This window comes from Coenobita brevimanus, chromosome 63 (genome assembly GCF_032717465.1).
Source record: "Coenobita brevimanus isolate Jiangsu-jjx chromosome 63, ASM3271746v2, whole genome shotgun sequence".
NCBI lineage: Eukaryota > Metazoa > Arthropoda > Malacostraca > Decapoda > Coenobitidae > Coenobita > Coenobita brevimanus.
The window spans coordinates 20,242,818-20,266,298 of record NC_137016.1 but is presented as its reverse complement, the minus strand read 5'-3'; the positions used below and the strand labels follow the sequence as shown (position 1 = coordinate 20,266,298).

Here is a 23,481-nt window from a genome sequence, read left to right as displayed (position 1 = left end):
TGTTTTATTAGTAATCACAGAAACTTATGTGATAGTGCTATTACCAGTAACCACCCTTTATTCCACTACATTCTCCGAATACATTTTTATATCAGTAACCGGTTTTTTCTCTGCAATAATTGTGTGTGTGTGTGTGTGTGTGTGTGTGTGTGTGTGTGTGTGTGTGACCACTTACGACGATGCATTGCTTCCGCCAATTCTATTAATCTACTGGAAAGCACATTATTAATCTCAGTCTTTCAAGAACACAATTATCAGGTCAAGAGCAGTCGTCCTGAATCTAATCTTTTCACTGCCTACGACCCTCCAGACTTTTACATGTACACTGCTAAGGCGTCTCGAATTCAGAGGATCTTGAAAATAGGTCTCTTTTGCTTAGACCGTGAAAGGCTCGAATTTGGCTGCCTTCCTTTCTGGATTCTCCTATCTTGATAAAAGTACACACACACACACACACACACACACACACACACACACAGAAAGAGAGAGAGAGAGAGAGAGAGAGAGAGAGAGAGAGAGAGAGAGAGAGAGAGTGAGAGTCAAGTAAAGAAAGGAACAAGAAATGAACAAGCAAAATAAGTGACAAAACCACAGCATATATGAGAAGTGTGACTGAAATATAAATAAAACACTGCAAATACTGAAGCAAAACGGGAATCGGTGAATACGTCGATTTTTAATTCATTCATATTATTTCTACACGATTCTGTTCAGGTTGAGACTTTTCAACCAGGAGGTGCTTGATATAGTCCCTTTTATAATGCGTAAAAAAGTTTTGTATCGGCGAGACTAAAACAAGAAAAATGCGATGATAGAGAAAGGAATAAAGGAGAGAAGAAAACAGAATATAACAGCAACAGAGATAAAGGAAGTGGCATTGAAGAGCCAGTGATTAGACAAGAGCTGGAGTTACGAGGAAAGAACTTATGTTATTTTCAATTACACCGGCTGAAAGAAAGGAAAATTAATACTGGAGAGTGATCGGTGCCAACACGAAATTCTCTTTCTTTTTTCAAAGATACCTGGGAAAACGTGATATAACGCATATATAGCTAAAAGGAAAGAAAACTTGTATATTTAAGTGTTCAGAGAATTCTCATAAATACAACAGACACACACACACACACACACACACACACATGACTTTTAAGTGAGACACCAAAACCTTCATCATGAATGTAAGGAACACGAAAAATATTAAAATCACTCAATATCATATGAAAATAATACTGAAAATAACATGTCAGTACAGTTGTAATCAAAGTGATTATACAGATTTACTATTTCACACTAATGAAAACTAAGCAGGTTGCCAAATCTTACAGGACATAAAAATAATATTAATAAACCAGGATTTGAGAATGGACTCTGTGTAGTAAAAATGGTGTGTGTGTGTGTGTGTGTGTGTGTGTGTGTGTGTGTGTGTGTGTGTGTCCCATGATCTATCTCATTTCATTTCCTGTTTCATAGTTTTTCTGCCAAGACTCTTTTTCTCCCCTCTCTGCCTCGGAATTGACCATTACGGAAAGGACAGACTTTGGGAGACCTCTGAGGAAGCAAAAGAGATAAAGAGAGGAGCTGGAGAAAAATAAAGGGAAAAAAGATTGAGACTTCCGATGATTCTTGAAGAGAATACTCTCTCTCTCTCTCTCTCTCTCTCTCTCTCTCTCTCTCTCTCTCTCTCTCTCTCTCTCTCTCTCTCAACAATTTATATAAATGGTTTGTTCGGTTCACTCTATAGTTTAGCTCATCGAACAACCAACATTACCTTGAAAAGCTGTACCTTATCATTCACAGTCTAACTACCATGCCTCCTAAACCTATGAATATTTCACTGTCTATAAATTTGTAGGATCATACATAACTACCTGTTACTGAACTCTTCCCAATTAACAACAGTGTCTTAAATTTTTCCTTGGCTTACTGGCCAATATATGAAAAACAGACTATAGTACTGGCGGTGAGTTTGCATATATGTATGTAACACAAGTTCCAAACCCAGACAAACTTTCTTAATGATACCTGCACCTTCTTTCACTGAGGATTCAATAACACATTCCAAAAAATCGTCCCCATTAATGTCCAGTGAGGGAGTGTTTGGGGTACTTTTGTGCTTCTGCAATGGTTTTGTTGATGAAATGGGGGGTCTAGGCACACAGCTTTTGCATGTATAAGTGTGAGCATATGTTTGTGAGAAAGATCAGGGTAATGTCCTCTGGTGGGGTGCTTTGGCCCCTTTTGTGTTCCTGTGACGGCCGCTTTCGTCATTCTGTCACGGCAAAGTTGTAGCTGGCAAGTGTGACTCCGCAACGTCCCAGCACAATAAGCACCTTCGTTTGCGACGAAAACTAATCATACTCTGAAGATCGTATTGTGAAAGGCTTTCCTCCCCAGTACGTCTTCGTTATGTATGATACACACATAGTGTTGCTCAACACCTACGATGAAATCAACTGGAAAGACTAAGAAGCTGAGGAGCTTTCTTAACCAACAAAAATAGGGCCCAACACCTAGTATGATTACTATACGGAAACCAGACATTACCTACCGTCCCTCAATATGTTCTACCATGACGCAGCCTGCCTCCCATGGCCCGTCTGACCTTCCCTGACCCCATGTGGCCAACCATGATCCAGTCTAACTCTCCAATTTCATGCCGCAACCTGACGTACTCTACCATAACCTTACACACTCTCACCTATCATGATTCAGCCTGACATACAGTACCATTACCCAGTCGAACCTACTATGACCCCAGTTGACCTACGATGACCCCAGATGACCTGCTGTGATCGCAGTTAACTTACCATGACCCTGATGACGGGCGAGGCCAGCAGCAGTGAGGTGACCCACACGAACAGCATGGAGCGGCGACAGTTGCTCATGGTACACAGGGACCGGGACCGCACAGGGAACACTATCACGATGAACCTGCAGGGGAAGGAGGTGAGATCAGAGGGACGACACTGGCAGGGTGAGATTATGGTGCGGTGAGGGTATGATGTTTGTGAGATTATGGTGGGGTGAGAGTATTGTGTTTCTGAGATTAGTAGGAGTGAGATTAGGATGGGTGAGATTAGTAGATGCAGTAGGGTTGAAGATTAATAGGGATGAGATAAGTATTGGTAAAATTAGGAGGAATCAGTCTGGTAGGCTAGTGATGAGATTAATTGGGTGACATTAGGATCGATGCAATGAGAAGGGTTGAAAGTAGTAGAAGGGAGATTAGTAGGGGTAAGATTAGAAGGTGTGAGGTTGGTAGGGGTGAGATTATTAGGGACGGGGTTAAGAAGTGTGAGGTGAGAATGTGGGGAAAGATGATCACGATGAAATTGAAGGTAATGATGATGAATGAGAATTACCTGCCACGCCAATACCTGAAGAGAAGGGGGGTTAGCTAACTCAAAATTAAAATACAAATTACACAAATGTGTTATTTTATTGCCGTGACATCAGATCAAAACTGCATGTCCGCCAATACAATAAAATGTGCATATATGTAAAACAGATTAAATGTAGGAGGGAAAACAAAATAAGAATTTGAGAGAGCGAAAGTTTGTTTAAGTGGGAAATATTAATGAATGAGGGTGAAAGTGAGTGTGAAGGTGGACGAATTAGTGAGGATGAAGGAATGAGAGTGAGATTAGTTTGACAGTGCGTGAAAATGACAATATGGGAGTAAGTTTGAAAGAAAGCAAGAGAGTATGAAATGGAGAGTTGGAGAGTAGGGAGTGAGTGGGTTATAACTACCAATGAAGAGGTGTGATCAAGAAATGATTTTTCTCTCCCTTTTTCTTTCCAATACCTACTTTTTTTTTTCTATTTCTTTTCATGGCAGTGGAAAGGATATGATATTCGGAAAACAAACAATTAGTATTATTAACATTATTCCATTCGACTTGTATCATACTTGCATTCAATATCTAATCTTTTATTACCTTATTAGGAGCGTTGGGGCCCGGGGCTAGGCTAGACAATCCGGATATTTAAGGCTAGGGGGACCAGCCTCGCCGTTCCCTGAGTGGCATTATGTGAGCAATAAAACCCAACCACCCCTGCATGAACCATTATGGGTCAACCTGAATGTAATATATTTTTCTTCCAGGTAACAAATGGAAGTATGGTTAACAAATGTATATGACGCAGACACGCTGAAGGAAAACAAATATTCCCAGTCCTTCTCTCGTTTTCTCTACGATTTTCCATCTGGCAAGCGGCACGTGAATCGTGTTTTTAATGCCAGTAATGGCTGTCTTGTGCTACTCGTTTCAACACAGCAATACCTTCAAGTAAACCACAGAAGACAACAGCCCCTCCTCACACACACACACACACACACACACACACACACACACACACACACACACACACGCACGCACGCACACACACGCGCGCGCGCGCACGATCATATCTAGTTCTCATTCCAGCTGTCTTCTGAGGAACACTAATATATACGAAAATCTAATGATCAAAGTATTGTCGCTGTTAACAGGATCCAGCGTGAAATGAACACAAAGAGGCATAAAACACCTCATTATCTTAGCCGTATAGTGAGCCTTTCAGTGATGGGTCGCTTATTGTCTCTTTCCAGTGATCTAATTAACCCATTCACTATGATGACCTAATTATCTTCTTAATCCGACCACAAACAGAAGATTCTATTCAACTTAGGGAGAATCTCTGAATCTTTAGCCAAACAGTTATTGGAAACTATATATATAAACCATCCAGTACGAAACGTCTCTCCTGAGCTGAATAAAACACTCTGGAGGCTCCAAGAATATAATAAAAAGTCACCGTAGAGAAGGGATATTCAGCCAAAAGACGTCATTTAAATATCCTTCCTGCTGCTACAAGACGAGTCCACGTATAACAAAGACCTAATGTACTGAAAGGGTCACTGATGGCTCTGTTTACTTCTACAGTCATAAAAGCTTCATCTGAGTTGAATAGAAGCGTCAGGTGGCAGCAAAAATATAAATCACGTCACCGTAGTGAAGGGGTCACGCTCTGTTGTCCGAGGATCTCATTTTATTTTTCTTATTCCAACTAAACAATTAAATTAAGTTTGGAATAGACTTTCATAACTGGATGGGTTAGAAAAATATTCATTTCCTAGTATCTTCCCAAAGCTTAACCCTTTCACAAGGGTCTTATTTTCTTTTCTTGCTCCCAAAAGACAATTGAATTAAGCTTGGAATAGACTTTTCTAACTGTGTGGGTTAGAAAAAATATCCACTTCACAATATCCTCCTAAAACTTAACCCTTTCACTCCGCTGACGGCTTTCTTGCCTGCAGTTGGTAAAGATTGAAAGGCCTCTCGTGATGTAGTGCTTATAATTTTTTTCCAGTAACTTCTGCTTTGGGTTTCCCTAATATAAACAGAGTGAATAGCTTATTGAACGCTATATTTAACCCTTCTAACTCGAATAAAATCATCTGGAGGCAGCAAGAAATATATAAAAGACGTCATCGTAGTGAAGTGACTAAGAAAGGAAATTAGTCTTGAATCAGTATTAACCCTGTTTCCTCCGAGGACGTCATTTTCATTTCATTCTTGTTATCTCCAGACAGTGTTATCAAGTTATAAGACACCGTTTGGACAAGAGACGGTGTACATTTTGTAGCCTTTAGTAACACCCCTCGCTAATTAACCCTCATGACCTGAACAGACTCATCAGGAACCAACAAAAATATGTTACAAAGGACGTTTTCGTAGTACAGGAATTAAGAACTCAGAATACTGTTGAATTATTAATTCCTTCAGTCCAATAATGTATTTTTAGCTTATTGTTGCTACCTTCAGACGATTTTACCCAGCACAGGGAGAGACATCAGGCTGTGAAGGGGTTTGTGGAGACTTTCTGCTGTAATCCCTTCACTACAAATGATCAACAACATCGTCTGGAGATACCATTAACAAAATTAATAATAAATTACCGAGGTGAAAGGGTTAATCACAACTAAAGCAGGAAAACAGGACCTAATAAAGCCTATTATTGCAAGGATCATGCGAGGAGTTAATGGCACACCTGAGCTGTCTTGTGCAGGTGTTTGGGTGAGGTGAGGAGGCAGGTGACTGGAGGTGTGGAGGAGTGAGGAGAAAAAAGGGGAGGGAGGGGGTGGGGGAATAAGAGGATGTGGAGGGGGGAGAATGGAGAGAAGAGTGAAGAATGAATGAGATGGAGGGAAATGAAAAAGGATGGAAGGAAGGAAGGAAGGATGGAAGAGAGAGAGAGAGAGAGAGAGAGAGTTCAGGGTGTGTGTGAGGGAGAAAGTGTCACAAGCAATACAGGAGCATATTGGCAAAGTTGGCACAATATTCCCGGCAAGGACGCCAATATGCCCCTGTGTCCACATATGAATAATTTCAGGCTGGGCTTTGATCATGGAAAAAAACTGGTATGAAAAGTATGTCTGGCAGGGAAAACTTAGGCCAGGAATGAAAGGGAGGAAAGAGAGTGGGCACAAGAGTCTTTCTCTGTTTTGGTCGACACTGTTCTTATTTATTTTTTCTCATTTCTTTTTCATGTAACTCTCATATCTTCCTGCATCCACTTTCAACTGTTTTGTCTACACTTTTCTCGTCTCTTTTCTACCACTCTTCCAACTACCATTATTTCTTTTACCACACATTTCACATACCTATTATTTGCTCTTGTTTCCTACTGCTCATGTTTTAATAATTCTCGTTTTTCCTTTCCATCTTCCACGTTACTGTCTCATACATTCTGTCCGGTGGCTGCAGTCTCGTTCTCCCTCAAAACTTTTGCCCCCTTTTATAACTTATTTGCTTTCCTTTGCGTATCCACAGCAAATTTCTTGATATTATGTTCCATCTTATACTAACACACACATGACAGAAAAACAAATTTATAAAGTCAAAGACAGATACAATGACAAGGAAAATAATACACTAACGACAAACACAGAGAAACAATGACAATGACACACAGATAAACAAAGACACACACACACACACACAAAAAAAAAAAAACGGACAGATATAAAGACTGATATACAGACAGTTAAAGACAAACAAAAATGAAGATGCAGTGATAGATAATTAAGGACAGCAAAAAATACTGAAAGAAAGATAAACAAAGACAGAGACAAGCAATAAAACAGACAGATGGAAAGATAAACACAGACTGATGAAGGGAAAGACAGGCAGACAGAAAAAAGAAACAGACAAAACGAAAATGGATTGAAAGACACAGATAGACCGAAAGACAAGAATCATACACACAGGCAGACACATAATGAAAGAGAGAGAGAGAGAGAGAGAGAGAGAGAGAGAGAGAGAGAGAGAGAGAGAGAGAGAGTCTAGTAAACACCTTGAAGAATATTTACTTTTTTTTCTTGTTAGCGGTCTAGATCAATTCTAATAGTCCTGGTAAGGAAGCCAAAGAGGAAGCCTTCTTACACACAAAATCTTTCTCTCTCTCACTCTCTCTCTCTCTCTCTCTCTCTCTTTCAAACCCCACCGCGAGGGTGAAGCCCGAGTCTTATTAGTGATTTGATATTCAGAAACTTAAAGGAACTGATTGAATTTCTCGTTATTAAAAATCCGTTATCAAGAACCTCTTATTATCGGTAACGTACACTTTCCGTTTGGGTCTCAGTTTCATGTATTCAGTGAAAGACCTATCGTAGTGAAGGCGTTAAGTTCTCATCTCTTGTCCTCTCTACTGTTTTCATTATCAAAATTCCAATGTGCCACTTCCCTTAGTTTCCCTTCATTTCCCAGGTTCTTCTTTCATTCCCTACAGTCTTTCATTCTACTGACTTATTGCTTCTTACTTTTCCATCCCTCTTCTTCCTCTTAACGTTTTTCCTTTTCTTGTTTTGACTTTCTTGTACTTCTCCAACGTCCTTCTACTCCCTTATACTTTCGTGTAATTCCACTCCCTTACTTCCTCTTACATATTTAACTTTCTGTTTCTTCATCAGTTACTCTCTACTTCGTACTTCAACTTCCTTCTCAGTTTCATTTCTCCTATTTCTTTGCTTCCTCTTACTTTTTCTTTCTCTTTCTTCCTCAACTTTCTGTTTTTCTTACTTTTGCCACGTCTTCCTCCGTTCTATTTTCCATGCTCTTTACTTCATTAATATCTCTTATTTCTGAAATATCCTTTACTCTCCCTAAATCCACTGCCTCACTCTACATTATCTTCTCCACACTCCCTGACTTTCATTTTCTTTCAGTTTTTCACTTCCTGCATAACATCCTGTTTTTCAAACTTCCTCTTCCTCATTCTTATTTCTCGAGAGTCACACCTCTTCCTCTTTTTCTTCTCTTACTCCCCCCTTTCTCTTCATTTTTCCTTTTCCTCTTCTTTCTTCTCCATCTCTCTACTTCCTCCTTCTCTTCTTTCCTCTTCCTCTCTCTCAACTTGTTTACACTTCCATCGACTCTTTCCTTCTATTTTTGCTTCTTTTTCTTCTTTCTTCTGTTCCCTCATCTCTTTCCTCTTCTTGCTTTCACTTTCTCTTCTTTCTCTCTCTGTCACATTTTCTTTCCACCTCCTTCTCCTGTCTCCCTCTCTCCTATCCTCTTTCCTTCCTTCCTCCCTTCCTTCCTCCCTCCCCTTACCGCCTTAGATGATAACTTTCATTTTGACAAGGAACGAGGGAGGGCAGGGAGAGAAAGGAGGAGGGGAGGGAGCAGGAGGAGAGGGAGGAAGGGAACAGGAGAGGAGGGAAGGACGAAGAAGGAGAGGGAGGAGAAAGGGAGGGAGGGGAAGAGGGGAAGGGGAGGTGGATGAGGGGTATGGGGAACGATGTGAAGATGAAGGAGTTGTGGAGGAAAAAAAAATGAAGAGGGATGATCTGTCAGACGAAGGTGAGAGAGAGAGAGAGAGAGAGAGAGAGAGAGAGAGGATGAAAAAGAGAATAAGTGCGGGACCTGAAGCGGTGGGAAGAGGGATGGAGTGGAAAAATAGGAAGAAGACGATAGAAAAATGATAACGAACTAAGTGCTAAGGAAAAATGAACTATGTGAAAAAAAAAAAAAAAACGAAGAAATGAAATGAATGAAGCAAGAAAAATACAAACTGAACTGGAGTGGATTAAGAAAAAATAAATACGTTGGATAAAAAAAAAATATATATGTATTCTGTGTGTTCCACTGGAAGAATTCCTCCCACGCCTGGAAAGCTGTATACTGGTGAGATACAACCGTTTGGGCCTGACTTGCACCCTGTTAAGATACGTATTGTGATAAAAGTATATGCGTGTGTAGTGTATATGGCGGGGTGAGTAGGACACAGCGGGACGGCATGGTAGGGAGGGGTGGGGAGGGTCAGGGGAGATGTGGGGAGGACTAAGGGTGATGTGGGGAGGGTCAAGGAATATGTGGGGAGGGTCGAGGGAGATGTGGGGAGGGTCGATGGAGGGTGGCAATCAGAGGCGTTAGGAGAAAGGAAAAGTGGGGGAGGGGGGCAGAAGAGAGGAAAGAGAGATCAGGGAGAAATAATGTCAAGCGTTCATTGGAAAATCTTTAGTTTATGAAATAAAAGGGAATGGAAAAATGATATATGTGTGTACTGTATACCTACTGTATATATCTCTTATCTATCTATCTATCTACCTACCTACCTATCAGTGTCTGTCTGTAGACATATAGATGTACCTGTAAATACATAATTCGAGAAAGCTTCTGCGAGAACCGATTGTGTGTTCTGGTAACCATGGCAACACAACGCTCACTTCACCACCCAGGGAATTTTTCTCTGATTACCCGGGGGTAAGGAAATAATAGATTCCCACATTTCTGAGAAATCCAAAATGATTGTTGGTTTGTTGAGATTATTGAATGAGGTGATTAAACTCCCAGGCTTGCTATTGCCACCTAAATTATTATAACATGAATGAATCGAAAGAGGATTAACAAAAACTAACGTTGTTTTGTTGTGTAGCATATCAACGACAGTAGATAACAGAGAAATGTTAGAATTTTAATTATAGAAATGAAAGACGTCTCAAAAAAAAAAAAAAAAAAAAAAAAGGAATAACTGACAGAGAGCAGAAAGCAGAAAAAAATGATGCTACGGTACATTTGTGAAGGAAACTAACGGCCGTAGTATTGAAACTGAGGGCACCCCGCTAGAAGTGGAAGCTCACACCTTCAACTAAAGTGGTAATCTTGAAAGTATGAGAGCACACCCCTTCGTGTGGGTACGCACCGCAAACAGTTGGTAGCCTTGCTTAACTTAAAAATTTAAAATCTAATTAAAAGAAAAACATGTATGACAATTTCTAAAATTCACTTACAGTATAATCTCGTATTGTTAGCAGTTCTTACCTCTTTTATGATTAAAGACTAGCATTTGTTCTTGAATATTCTGTTTAAGAGTATGCATACAGTATATTATCCACCCACGGTGTATATGTACATCTGCAAGTTGCACTACATCCACCTACGGTGTACACCTACGTCCACATGTTGCACTACATATTCCCAGTCCAGCTCTTGCCCCAGGCAGTCATCCTTATGTTTGATCGGCGAGCGACTTCCACTGCTCATGCCTTCGACCTGTCGAGGGGGGCATCTAGCAGTATTTTAGCGCCGCCAGGAGCCACGACGATCACTGGCTCGGTGGTTTGGTTCAACGTGAAATCTGGGTACGGGATCATGTCTTGGAGAAACTTCGTAGCTTCTTGTCGTGTGTATTGTAGATCAGTTATACATATATTAGATTCGTGGACGAGCGGTTTTTATACGTGAGTAGTTTTGTAAGCAGATAATATTCGTTCCTTTTGTCATGCGATGACAGGAGAGGTAAAGATTAGTATGGGACTATTTTTATTTGTCTTGGAAATATTAACAAAGTCTCTCACACACGAGTGAAGTATAATGTAGAGTCCCGCTTGCTACCTCCCTGTCTCGCTGTCTCTCTCTCTGCCACCCTCTCGACCCTGTTGCTAGTCTCCTTCTCTCTCACTTTCTCTGTACAACCTTTCGCTACGATCGCCAGCCCCCTTTTGATCTCTGATTCCTACATTCTAAATAGCAGGGGTCGTGTCACGTGGGCTATACTGTTGTGAAGCCTCTAGAACACTGTACAGTGTGTCTGTGTGTATGTACAGCTTCTGGTGCACGTCAAGGATTCCTTCATTTATGGGTTGCAAGCTAAGTTCCTTTTGATTGATTCTCGCTGACACACATCCTATCTCACACCCTGGCATGGTGCGTCTATCCATCTATCTATCTATCTATCTATGAGTTGTGTTATTATAATATGGAGTCCTGACATCGCTCGCTCACGCAAGCTGGCGGTCCTCCAGCAACAATCATCGTTGACATATGCTAATCTATTAATACATAATATTGATTATAATATTGTATAGATATAATGTTCGTGTTATTATTGCAATGATCCAGTAATATTACATTTTAAACAAGTTGTATACATAATTGATCAAATGCAATATAGTTAAATTGGTTATTGTATGACATATTGTAAGATGTGTATGTATAACAGACATACACATATAATTGTGCAATGGTAATACTCCTAGGTCATTACATTACATATGGAGTTATCCCTTTAGTAATGTCTAATATTTCACCTAACTTGTGTGAAGATTCTCGTAATACAGAATTGTAGTAACATTGTATGAATTGTTACACAATGATTGTATTGTACCTGATTGTATTGTAATTGTTACATATCGTTTGTAGTTACATAACTGTAGCAAGTGTAACATAATTCTAATAACACTGCAGTAATAATGTAGTAACATTGTAGTAATACATAACTGTAACATTGTATGAATTGTTACATCATTGTATTTTTTACATAATAATTGCATTGTACATAATTGTACTGTAATTGTTACATCTCGTTTGTAGTTACATAACTGTAGCAAGTGTAACATCATTCTAGTAACACCGCAGTAATATTGTATTAACATTGTAGTAATACATAATTGTAACATCGTATAAATTGTTACATAATTGTATTGTTACATAATAATTGCATTGTACATAACTGTCTTGTAATTGTTACATATCGGTTGTAGTTACATAATTGTAACAACTGTAACATAATGCAATCGTTTGTCGTTACTTAATTGTAGTAATTGCGGTAATATTGTAGTGACTGCAGTAATATTGTAGTAACATTGCAGTAATACATAATTGTAACATTGAATTGTTACATAATTGTATTGTTAAGTAATAATTGTATTGTACATAATTGTTACATATCGTTTGTAGTTACATAATTGTAACAACTGTAACATAATGCAACCGTTTGTCATAACATAACTGTAGAAATTACAGTAATATTGTAGTAACTGCAGTCCTGACATCACAAATCCGGTCATGCTGCGGTCGATGATAATGATGATGTGCCATGCCACTGGCTCGTGGAGAACAATTTGCTTTTTGTTTCACTTATACGAGTTTATGTGATATTTTAGCATTTGTAGTAACACACCTATTTTCATTTGTTTGTTATGCGATTTTTTTTTTTTTATTGATTTTTTATAGTTTGTTTATCCTTGTCTACGCTTTTCCGGTGTTGTCGGAGGTTGCATAATTGCTGGCTGATTCCCTTGGGACCCTTTTTTAAGGTTTAGTTTATATTGCACAGTTATTACTGAAAATGATATTATATAGCCCCATATTTGGTTATTTTATACAATATATATATATATATATATATATATATATATATATATATATATATATATATATATATATATATATATATATATATATATATACACTGACTTGTTCACTTGTAACTATCGTGGGCAATTTATGTGTCAGCACTGTGTGGAAATCTTTGTCATCACGATTGTGTGGAAGATGTTGTTCATTCTTGCTAACGTCATTTGTGTTGGCCAGTTTTCTTTTCTTATCCTGGTTTTCCTTGTAACTTAATTTGTCTGTTTCCACTAGGCAGCTTTAATTAATAAATGTTTAATACAGTTCTTTTCACAGAGCAACTGTGATAGTATATTTTCTTAATTACTTTGTAGATGTAGTAATGTATAGCTGTATGTATGAAACACGTATTATATGTAGGTATAAATGGTAACACTCATTGATAGTAAATAAATGCTATAGTAAATGAATGAATATATACAGTGTAGAATATTTATTGTTGATGCAAGTATTTAATGATTGAATTATGAAGATCACTGAAGTAGGTATATGTATTTAAGTTGTAACTGTATAGCACGTTTTATATGTCTGTGCAGAAGTTTCTTGTCTACCACTGTGATCACAGTGACGTCGATTTCCCACCCTCTGGTAGCTGTGGTGAGTAAATGAGTAGCGACGAGTAACTTGAGTGAAGATGAGTGAGTAACATGAGTTGTGAATATGGACTTGGTATTTGTTGTCGTCGTTTTGACCTCGCACTCCTGCGTCAGCGGTGGAGGTTTGGGGCGGTTGGAGAGAAAGTTGGGGATCTAGTGCTTGTTGCTTTGTTCTTGCTTTTCGTTTACTTGTTTTGTTTTTTATTCTTCTTGCTGCTGCTTGAAGTTGCGTGAAGAAAATTACAGAACTATCTTGTAGACTTGTTATTTGTAGTTAATCGTAGAGCTTGTTGATCCTCACTCATAACTTGTCGCTGCTACTGTATGCTCGTAGACTTGTAGACTCGTAAACTCGTAGACTCGTTCTTCTTATTGTATACTCGCTTGTGGTTACTTGATCATAGAATTGTAGTTTCTTGATAATGAAGAATCAACTGTAGAACTGGAGCTGATCTTGGTTACAGTTTCACCTGATCTTGGTTACAGTTTCACCTGCTTCTGTAGAAATGATCACAATCTTTCTTGTGCCAAATAATACCCATCTCTCCATACATCCACACCAAGCACAACCTTACCTCCATGTTAACCTTCTCTTACTTCAGTAACACCACCTCTACACACACCCACACCAACCTTAGCCTTCTCTCCAACCTACAGCTCTCACACTCACCGTACTTTCTCCCATTGGACTTTACATCGAGGTTTCCAATTTTACTTTTTTTCTGAGTAGAGAGCTAAAACCTTCAAGATAACAGTAACATAACTTAAACATGATTCTTACATTTATTGCTCGGAGAGTAGATGTGAGTAACACAAATCTAATAAAAATATCATAGTCTTAAGTCCAGAGTTAATATAACATAAAGAAAATAACAAGTTCACATAATCAAAGAAAAGAAATATAAAATTATAGAAAGGGAACCTTCAGGCTCACAAAATATATTCGGCTTTGTGTTACTCGTCTTAATCATAGAGGATGGTGGTGGGGACAATGGAAGACAAGCGAGGGTGGAGTGGGAAAGACTTTCCCTTGATTAAAAGTCACAGGAATGGTGACTCTCTCTCTCTCTCTCTCTCTCTCTCTCTCTCTCTCTCTCTCTCTCTCCAATAAACTAATAAAAAATAAACACATATAGATAAACAGATATATGAAGATAGATATATAGAGAAATAAATATGTATTTAATATGAATATATAATTTTTACACTAATCTATCACCTTACTTCACTTTCACCCTTCCTAACTCCTAAGGTACACACCACCATCCATCATATACCTTGGCCTACATCCTACCCACAGTACACATTACCTGCCCTCATATCACTTCCCCTACATCTTACCCTAGTACACAACACCCTTCCTCACATACCTTGACCAACATCTTACCCACAGTACACATTATCTGCTCTCATATCACTTCCCCTACATATTACCCTAGTACACATCACTCTTCCTCACATACCTTGACCTACATGTTACCCACAAAACATATCACCCTCCCTCATATACCTTGCCCTACATCTTAGCCATAGTACACATCACCCTCTCTCATATACCCGGGCCTACATCTTACCCCCTGGTGGCGTTGGTCAGGGCCTTAATGTTCTTGGTGGACCACCATAGTTCCCTGATGACCGCAGTGTAGAAGAGGATCATGAGGAAGGCGGGGATGACGAAGAGGACGAGCAGCTGGTATGTGAGGAAGGTGAGGGAGTCCATGGGTAGGCAGTAGTAGGCACTGATCACCACAGACGCCTCCTGGTTCGTGTACGTCACTGTCTCCATTTTCTGAACAACGGAAACACGAATTGGTATGGAGGGCAAGAAGAGGGCAGATCGTAGGAAAACTGGTAAGAAGGAGGAGGGATAAGGTGATAAGTAAGACGAAATGGTACTGTACGGCGAGGGGGATGACGAGGCGGAAAAGGAGACCAGGATGAAAAGAATACTTTGAGAGGGAGGCTAAGGGGAAAGGAGGGTTTGGCGGGTTTGAGAGAGTTAAGACCTCAGGACGCAGCCTTGTTACCCTACCGCATGTGTCCCATGATGACGATGATGATGATGATGATGATGATGATTTCACGTTCCTTCCCATCTACCAATGGAAAATATGGTGATGATGATGATGATGATGATGATGATGACTGATTATGATGATGATGATGATCAGTTCAAGGACCTTTCCATCTACTAATGGAAAGTATGATGATGATGATGATGATAATTCTGTCGGCCAACGTGTTTCTTTCTTCTTTCGTTTCCATCTTCCAGCCTGAACTGTAACTGTACAGCATCTGGCCCTCTGGCGGTGGGAAAGGTGTGGTGTTGGAGTCTCACGCGTCAGTTATAATGGTAGGCGTGACTCAGTCCCAGCACTAATAGAACGAACCTGTTGTGTGTGTGTGTGTGTGTGTGTGTGTGTGTTTGTGTGTGTGTGTCTTGAGGTTGCGTGTGCTTGTCTCTCTCGTGCCTCACCCAGACTGCAAGTTAAGAGCAAACGTGATTAAACTTGTAAAGCTATGGAGTATAACATTTTAGCTGGTATTCTCCATCCTACATGACCTGCCTTCACTCATACCACGTCCGGCTCAGACCTGACGTGCTCTGCTTTGCCCAACACTCTCCTGCCCTCCCATGGCTCACCTCCCCTGCCTCACTTTACCATGTCTTGATTTCAGGCTTTGACTAACATTACCCTTCACTTTTCAACAATTTCCTTGATTCTCCCGCCCTCTTCTTTCCTACTGTGCTATGCTTAGGTCTAAACTACTTTTCTCTTCCTTGACCTCCTCATAAATTCCCTTATATACTCTCCCAGGGACTCTAATGATCTTTTTTTCTGTCTTTCCTAATGTACCCTATTAACAGACTCAAAATGATGAATATTGTTTTTGTTGCTTTCCTTTGTACGCCTTTGTTCTCCTCCCGAAGTTTGAGCATGGTAACTCCTCCCATGCTTACGATATTCTCCGTCAGTAGTATGATGTCAGTGTTTCTTCTATTCTTACCATCGCTACACGATTTTACTCAGCTTACAAGAGACATTTTGAAGTGGAAAGGGTCCTCCCAATTTTGAATATAATCGACTGTAGGTAGCAAGCATGAATCCTCCAAAGACGTCATTTTACAGAAAATGTGACAGTCTAGACCACACTGCCATCCCACAGCCTGCTATGCATTACTTTGTCTTTGCCCATCCCTAACTTATTCCACCCTGTCCAAACCCACCTTCCATTTCCCAGTTTTCCCTCCCTAGGTAAACCTTAACATAGTCTACACTACACTACCCTGCCCTGCCTTGTCCTGCCTTCTCCTGCCATACCCTGCCTTGTCCTGTCCTGACCCGCCTGCACAACGTCGGCCTCTGTGCTAATCCTGGTTATTCTTGTTTGTGACGGGTTCAGACATCTATTCTGGGTACATATTTTGTGTGGGGAGGATGGGCAAAAGGGAGGAGAGGAAGAGGAAGAGCCGGGGAACATGACGATGGAGGAAGAAGGAAGCAAAAAAAGAGGATGATATTTAGAGAACACAGAAAAAAAAAAAAATAGGAGGCCCAGGCGGACGATGGAGAAGAAGCGGAAAACGAAGGAAATAAAAATAATGGACAAGGAAGAGGATGAGGAACGGTCACAAACTGGGGACGAGAAGGAACAACATGAGGCAGAGCAAATAAATGATAAAGAGAAACAAGGGAGATAAAACATAAAAACAACAGAGAGGACATAAGAACTAAAAAGGAAGAAGAAATAAATCCACAAAACGAGAACGGCAACAAATGAACCTTAAAAATTCGGAGGCGGTGGCTGAATCGGTAGAGAGGCGGTCTGCAGTCCTAATGGACCCAGGATCGAATCCCGGTTGGGGCAGGGAACAGTTTAAGGATTTGAATTTCCTAAAAAGCAGACTTTCCTGATCTACCAGATGACCCGCCGACATGTCGTAAAAGTACCCCCGCTAATACCAGTACACCAGTCCTGTATGAAACAGCCCTAGCATGTATTCAATATGGACGGTGGGTGTTAGCGCCGAAGTGGTGACATGTGGAGGTGTAGGAGGACTACTGGGCCTTGAGATAGGTGACTGCCCCCAAGAAATAGGCTCTGAGCCTTTGCCTAGAGTCGGACACGTAAAAAAAAAAAAAAAAATGGTCAAAGTTGGAAAAACAAAGAGCAAACGAGGAAAAGACAGGAGTGAAAGGGAAGAAGCTGAGAGAGAGAGAGAGACAGAGACAGAGACAGACAGACAGACAGACAGACAAACAGACAGAGAGGAGCATTAGTCATTATAAAAAAAGAGAAAAATAAGGGTAAGGAAGGTAATGCCCAATCAACAAACCAGAGAAATTAAAAGAAAATAATAAGTAATACTACAAAACCTTCCCGCACCACCATTACCATATTGCCTCCCTTACCACACCTATCCTTCCTTCCTGCACACACTGCTCTCCACACATGGCTGTGTGTGTGTGTGTGTGTGTGTGTGTGTGTGTGTGTGTGTGTGTGTGTGTGTGTGTATTCCATTCACGCAAGAGGAACTGGAAGAAAGTTAAGCTCCTCTGAGAGATGCTGTATTTGGTATTCCCAGCCTTCATCGTCCTCGCCTCCTCCCTCAACACACCAGCCACTTTCTCTTTCCCTCTTTTTCCTGTCACTTCTCACTCTCCTGGCAAACTATGAGACACTGGGATGGATGTGAAAAAGAGTGGGATGACTGCTTTCAGAAAGTCCGTTATCATCATTATCATCATCATCATCATCAAATTCTGTCAACACAAGTCTAAACGGGGCATGTGGAATCCAGAAACATAAAGAAAAATTCAAACGCAGAACTATCAGCAGAGTACTCGTGAGTATTTGGTTCAGTCCTGTTCACTAATCATACGAACCTTTAATTTCATCAACAATGCACATACTCGCCAGAAAATTCTCGAAGGCCTGGACACGACATATGTGGAATGGTCAGAATGGAGCTTATCATTTCGAAGTGGTTAGTGTGCCTGAACGAGTGAACTGAATATAAGCCAGTGCACTTGCATATATGGCCGAAAAACTGATGCGGTAACAGAGACTAATGTGTTACAGTACATCGATGAGTTGTGTTCCGAGTCTTGTTCATTTTACGAAACAGTAAAGTGGTGATGGCACTCGGGAAATTTTTGGTGAGAGTGTACGTGGTGGCTGAATGGATACCAGTCAACTGATTTAAAAGCCGTCCTGGTACGGAAGGGAGTAATCCTGTTACAACGAGAGGCTTCCCCTGAAGTATAATCATCTGATGATATATAAAGTTAAACAGAAACTAATATCTTCGTAAAGCTTGAATAGATATTACTGTTTACTCTTTCATTTACGTGAATTACTTCGGTCTCTTCTTTCATTCTTCCAAACATTTTTCTGCATGTTGCAGTTCCACTTCACCAATTCGCTTCAGACTTGGCACAATTATTCCTTAGGCAAATACCCCTAGACATTTTATTTAAATTTATGCCATTTAAAGAGATTTTTGTGGCCAAATGTGAAACCAAACACAAAACTCTGGTTATCCTATGTTTTTATATGTTCATTTATCATCCTGGCACAATGCAAAGACATGTACTAGAGTTGTATGGACAAAATCCTGCATGCTATTGGGAATGGTGGCACTTTCGTATTTGGGGAATTCTTCCTAAGGCTGAAAAAAACAACCTGATGACGGATTGCACGGTAAATATATATATATATATATATATATATATATATATATATATATATATATATATATATATATATATATATATATATATATATATATATATATATATATATAACTCAGTGAAGAGGTGATAACAGATTTTGCTGCGATTTACTAAAATTATTAGACCAGTAATAAAGGGCATATTCTCAGCACATTCATGCTTAGAGAGTTCGGTATTTAGACTGTTCGGTATAAGTGTTTAAGTAGTGGTGCACTGGTAGTCTACTGATCATCAGGAAAGGGGTATCAACGTCAATATCAGTTACATGAAAAAGAACACGATGGAGTTTTGTGTGTCTGTGTATGTGTGTGTGTGTGTGTGTGTGTGTATATATATATATATATATATATATATATATATATATATATATATATATATAATGAGTAAAGCTTCATTTTACTGCAACACAATTTCGATCATATTTTGTTACAGCCTTTGATGCTGTGTAGGAGACAACTTCCTTAAATCTCGTTCACCACTGGGACCAGCGACACGAAAATGATAATTTGTGACTGCTTCTTAAAGCTTACGACACAGGCACAAGCGACTACGCTCCTATGCACCACCACCATCAACGTCAACCACACATTAAATCCGAAAATAGTTACATATTTTTACCCATGACCTCGAAAACAACAGCACCCTCATCTGACCACCGCTGGGGGGCCACGACTTTCAAAACCCCAACCCCAACCTGTTTCCATATTTTCAATACTGGCCTTACAGACAACACCTACACTTGACCACGCACAAAGATCTAGCCTGAAAATATTTCATGCTGTGTCCTCATGACAGTACATATATTATTATCTCCTTCATTTAACCACCACGACAACCACCAACACCATCATCACCACCACAATCATCACCATCACCACCCACAAAAGCCCAGTTTGGTTTCATAATATTTTCAACATGTCGAGGACAACTTCTCTTTTATCTGACACGCACAAAACCCTGATCAACAATTGCAATATTATTTTCAACCTTGGCCTCGAAGACAACATTTCCCCATGACCACCGCCAGGAGAGGCCGTCGAAAACTTGAAATTCTTCAGAGTTTTCATAATATTTACAAAAACTGATGCCAAGACAACAGCGCCATCTTATCCCGACCGCCACCAGAGGGCCACAAACACCATAATTTCCCACCGCAGTTTTCATAATATTTGTGCCAAGGTCTAAAGAGGAAATGTGCCGGGATCAAAATGAAGGGAGATTATTTAGTATGCAAGACGGGTCGGAGCTTAGGCCGAGCGTGGACACTGGCTAATGGAAAATAAATGGCAGTGGGTTGGAAGAAATTATAGTTTGAAGTGAGCTGGGGGGGGGGAAGAGGAACATAAAGGAGTGGGAATGAAGGAGATGGAATGAAGAAAAGGGTAGGGGAAGGAAAGAAGACATGGTAGTGGAGGAAAGAAAGGAGTATTAGAAGAAATAAAGAAATGGAAGGGGGGGGGGGAAGGAAGGTAGAGAAAACAAAAAGGAAAGGGGGAAAGGACTGAAAAATTTGTAGGCCTTGCAATTCCCTGGGACTTGGCTGTGGGTGTTGTAAATGAGGAGGAAGCCAGTGCAGAGTATTACGTAACCCTTGGAGGACGATGGCTCATTCCTAAGCTGGATAAAACCGTCGGAAGGTTACTAGGTTAACATTAGACCATGGTAAAAGTGAGAGAGAGAGAAAGAGAGAGAGAGAGTGAGAGAGAGAGAGAGAGAGAGAGAGAGAGAGAGAGAGAGAGAGAGAGAGAGAGAGAGAGAGAGAAGCAAAAGAGGTGTGGAAATGTAAGGGAAAAGTGTGATGGTGAAGGAGAAGAAGGGTACAAATTGGCTCTGGGTGGCAATTATCGAGGGTGTCGACCCAGGCTGTCCGTCACCCAGGCACGGAACACCACACGCATTACACCACACTGACACGCAGCTTCTTACCGGCATCAAATTACCGGCATCTTCCCTGCATCTTCTTCTAGACATCTTCTTACAGACATCTTCATAATGGCATCTTCTTACCTGCATCTTCTTACTGGCATCTTCTTCCCTGCATCTTCATACAGGTATCTTGTTACTTCCGTCTTCTTACCGGCATCTTCTTACTGGCAGCTTACCTGCGTCTTCTTTCATTTTTTTACCAGCATCTTACCGACATCTTCTTATAGGTATCTTCTTACCGGCAGCTTCTTACAGGCATCTTCTTACAGACGTCTTCTTACAGGCATCTTCTTACAGACGTCTTCTTACAGGCATCTTGTTACAGAAGTCTTCTTACAGGCATCTTGTTACAGGGATCTTTTTACCGACATTTTCTTACCCTCATCTTCTTCCAGACGTCTTCGTTCCTGCATCTTCTTACAGGCATCTTCTTTCAGACATCTTACCAGCAACTTTTTACCGGCATCATCTTACCGGCATCTTCTTGCCGGCAGCTTCTTATCGGCATCTTCTTTCCATGACCCTCTTCTTCTTCTTCCAGATCCTTTTCCCAGATTTCTTACATTTTTTTTTCCTTTCCTCTTCCAGCTTCTCCCATCTCTTCTTCCACCATCCTCTCCTCTACTGTATGACCCACTCGTACAATATTCTCTTTCCATTCCCACAACAATTTATGCTTGTTCGCCCCTCAAAGTCAACCTTTTCTTCTGGCACTCACTTCAAATCTCTTCACTTCCAACCCTCTCCTCTAAAACCCCTTCAATTACCCAGTCTTATAGCAGTCTTCCTGGAACCTATCTTACACCAGTCGCCTTTATGTACTTCTTTTCAGGTTCACAGAATTCTTCCGGATTTCTTCTCACGACGCATTCCAGCATTCCCTTCTTGGGTGTTTTTTTTCTCTCTCTCTCTCTCTCTCTCTCTCTCTCTCTCTCTCTCTCTCTCTCTCTCTCTCTCTCTCTATTATCTAAGAACACTCATTTTTAAGCCAGTTGCTCATAAAAATTTCTGATAGAGATTTCCCTCTCCCTCATTACCCCACTTCTCCTCTCTCTCTCTCTCTCTCTCTCTCTCTCTCTCTCTCTCTCTCTCTCTCTCTCTCTCCTCATCTAGCCCTGCTGCTTCTCTCCCTTCCCCCTCCTCATCCACTCCCTCGCTCACCTCATCTTGCTATATACGCACACACATGTAGAGTAACATCTCTATTCATATCTGCAGGGAGTTTTGTCGGCCGGAACTATTTACTTTCCCAGTAAACAACACTGCCATTGGTGGATGTGGAAATTTCCTATTTTCCTGGTTCCTCACCTTTTTGTTTTTACCTACATCACAAAATACAAGTTATATGAAGACAACGTTGCTTACTGTACAGTTTATTATTTTCCTTCACACCTCCACGTGTTCCTCTCACAAACATCCCTTCCAGGAGTTTCTCAAACAACACTTTCTTAAAGGATCCTCTCTTAGTACTGCTCCAGATCCCTCCAGCTCACAGTACCCTCTTTCAGACTCTCTCTTGCAACACTTTCTCTTCAAACAACACTAACTGCCTCTTCCAAGTCTTTTACTTAAAATATACTTTTCACTTTTAAACACGGCATCAGTTTCCAGCACTCTTTTATAAATTACTTTCTTATACAATACTTGCTTCATGGTCGCGTTTCTTAACACCCTCTTGTAGCTTTTCCCTGCACTCTTCAACGTGTCCCTCTCACAACACTCATTTTTAGCATATTTGCTTGAGTATTTTTCCTCCTCGTGCCTCTCTCACAATAATACCTCTTGCATGATCCCGCCCTACAGTACAGTTCCTGGTCCGCAATTCACATGATTTTCTTGTTTGTCTTTTACACCAAATTTCACAACTGTTTTCAAGGTTATCCCTCTTCCAATCCACCATCTCTTGCAGTACAGCCTTTTAGGTTCACCTCCTACAATATTCTCTTATCCATATCAACATCGACTTTTGCATATTCTCCCAGATCGTCCCGGCCAAACCTGGTGGTTAGCTTAAGTTATAATAAATGATAGAATTTACTAACAACCAAGGGTACTCATTCCTGCCTCATTACTAAGGTACATACAATTTCATGCAACCACAACTCAGTTGTGGGACTGACTCAGTTCCATTAAGACAAACCAGGTCCCTTCTATGTATCCCTCTCATACTCATATATGTAAATGCTCTTCTTGGACCTTCATATAAATGCAGCGCTGTTCCCGCAGTACCTTCCAGAATTCTGTTCCTAATTTTCTTTGAGATCACATTCCAGTACCTTTATCCTGCATATTCTCTCAGGTAACATTTCTGCAAACCCATCTTTTAGATCACATTCCAGTGTCCTCTTTCTGCATATTCTTCCAGGATTCATTTTTGCAAATCCATCTTACACGCTGCTGTCCTTCACTCCCTGGTCCTCTCGTAACAATATCTTCCAATGACGTCATCAAGCCATCCGTCTCCAGGTTCCTCTTCCACCACACTGTTCCAAAATTCCCTTTCTCAACAAGCCCAGGCAAGTCCCTCTCTGCCAGAGTAAT

General features: G+C 40.4%; 1 protein-coding gene across 1 annotated transcript in view; it reads right to left on the bottom strand.

The window, feature by feature from the left end:
- LOC145404384 (cholecystokinin receptor type A-like) overlaps positions 1–23,481 on the bottom strand; it is a 75,381-nt gene that overhangs the window by 31,050 nt on the left and 20,850 nt on the right. The window contains exons 2-3 of the mRNA XM_080275906.1: positions 14,851–15,065; positions 2,808–2,931 (exon numbers count right to left, since the gene is read on the bottom strand). Of these exons, the coding sequence (XP_080132032.1) occupies positions 2,808–2,931; positions 14,851–15,065 (339 nt within the window). The remainder of the gene's footprint in view (positions 1–2,807; positions 2,932–14,850; positions 15,066–23,481) is intronic.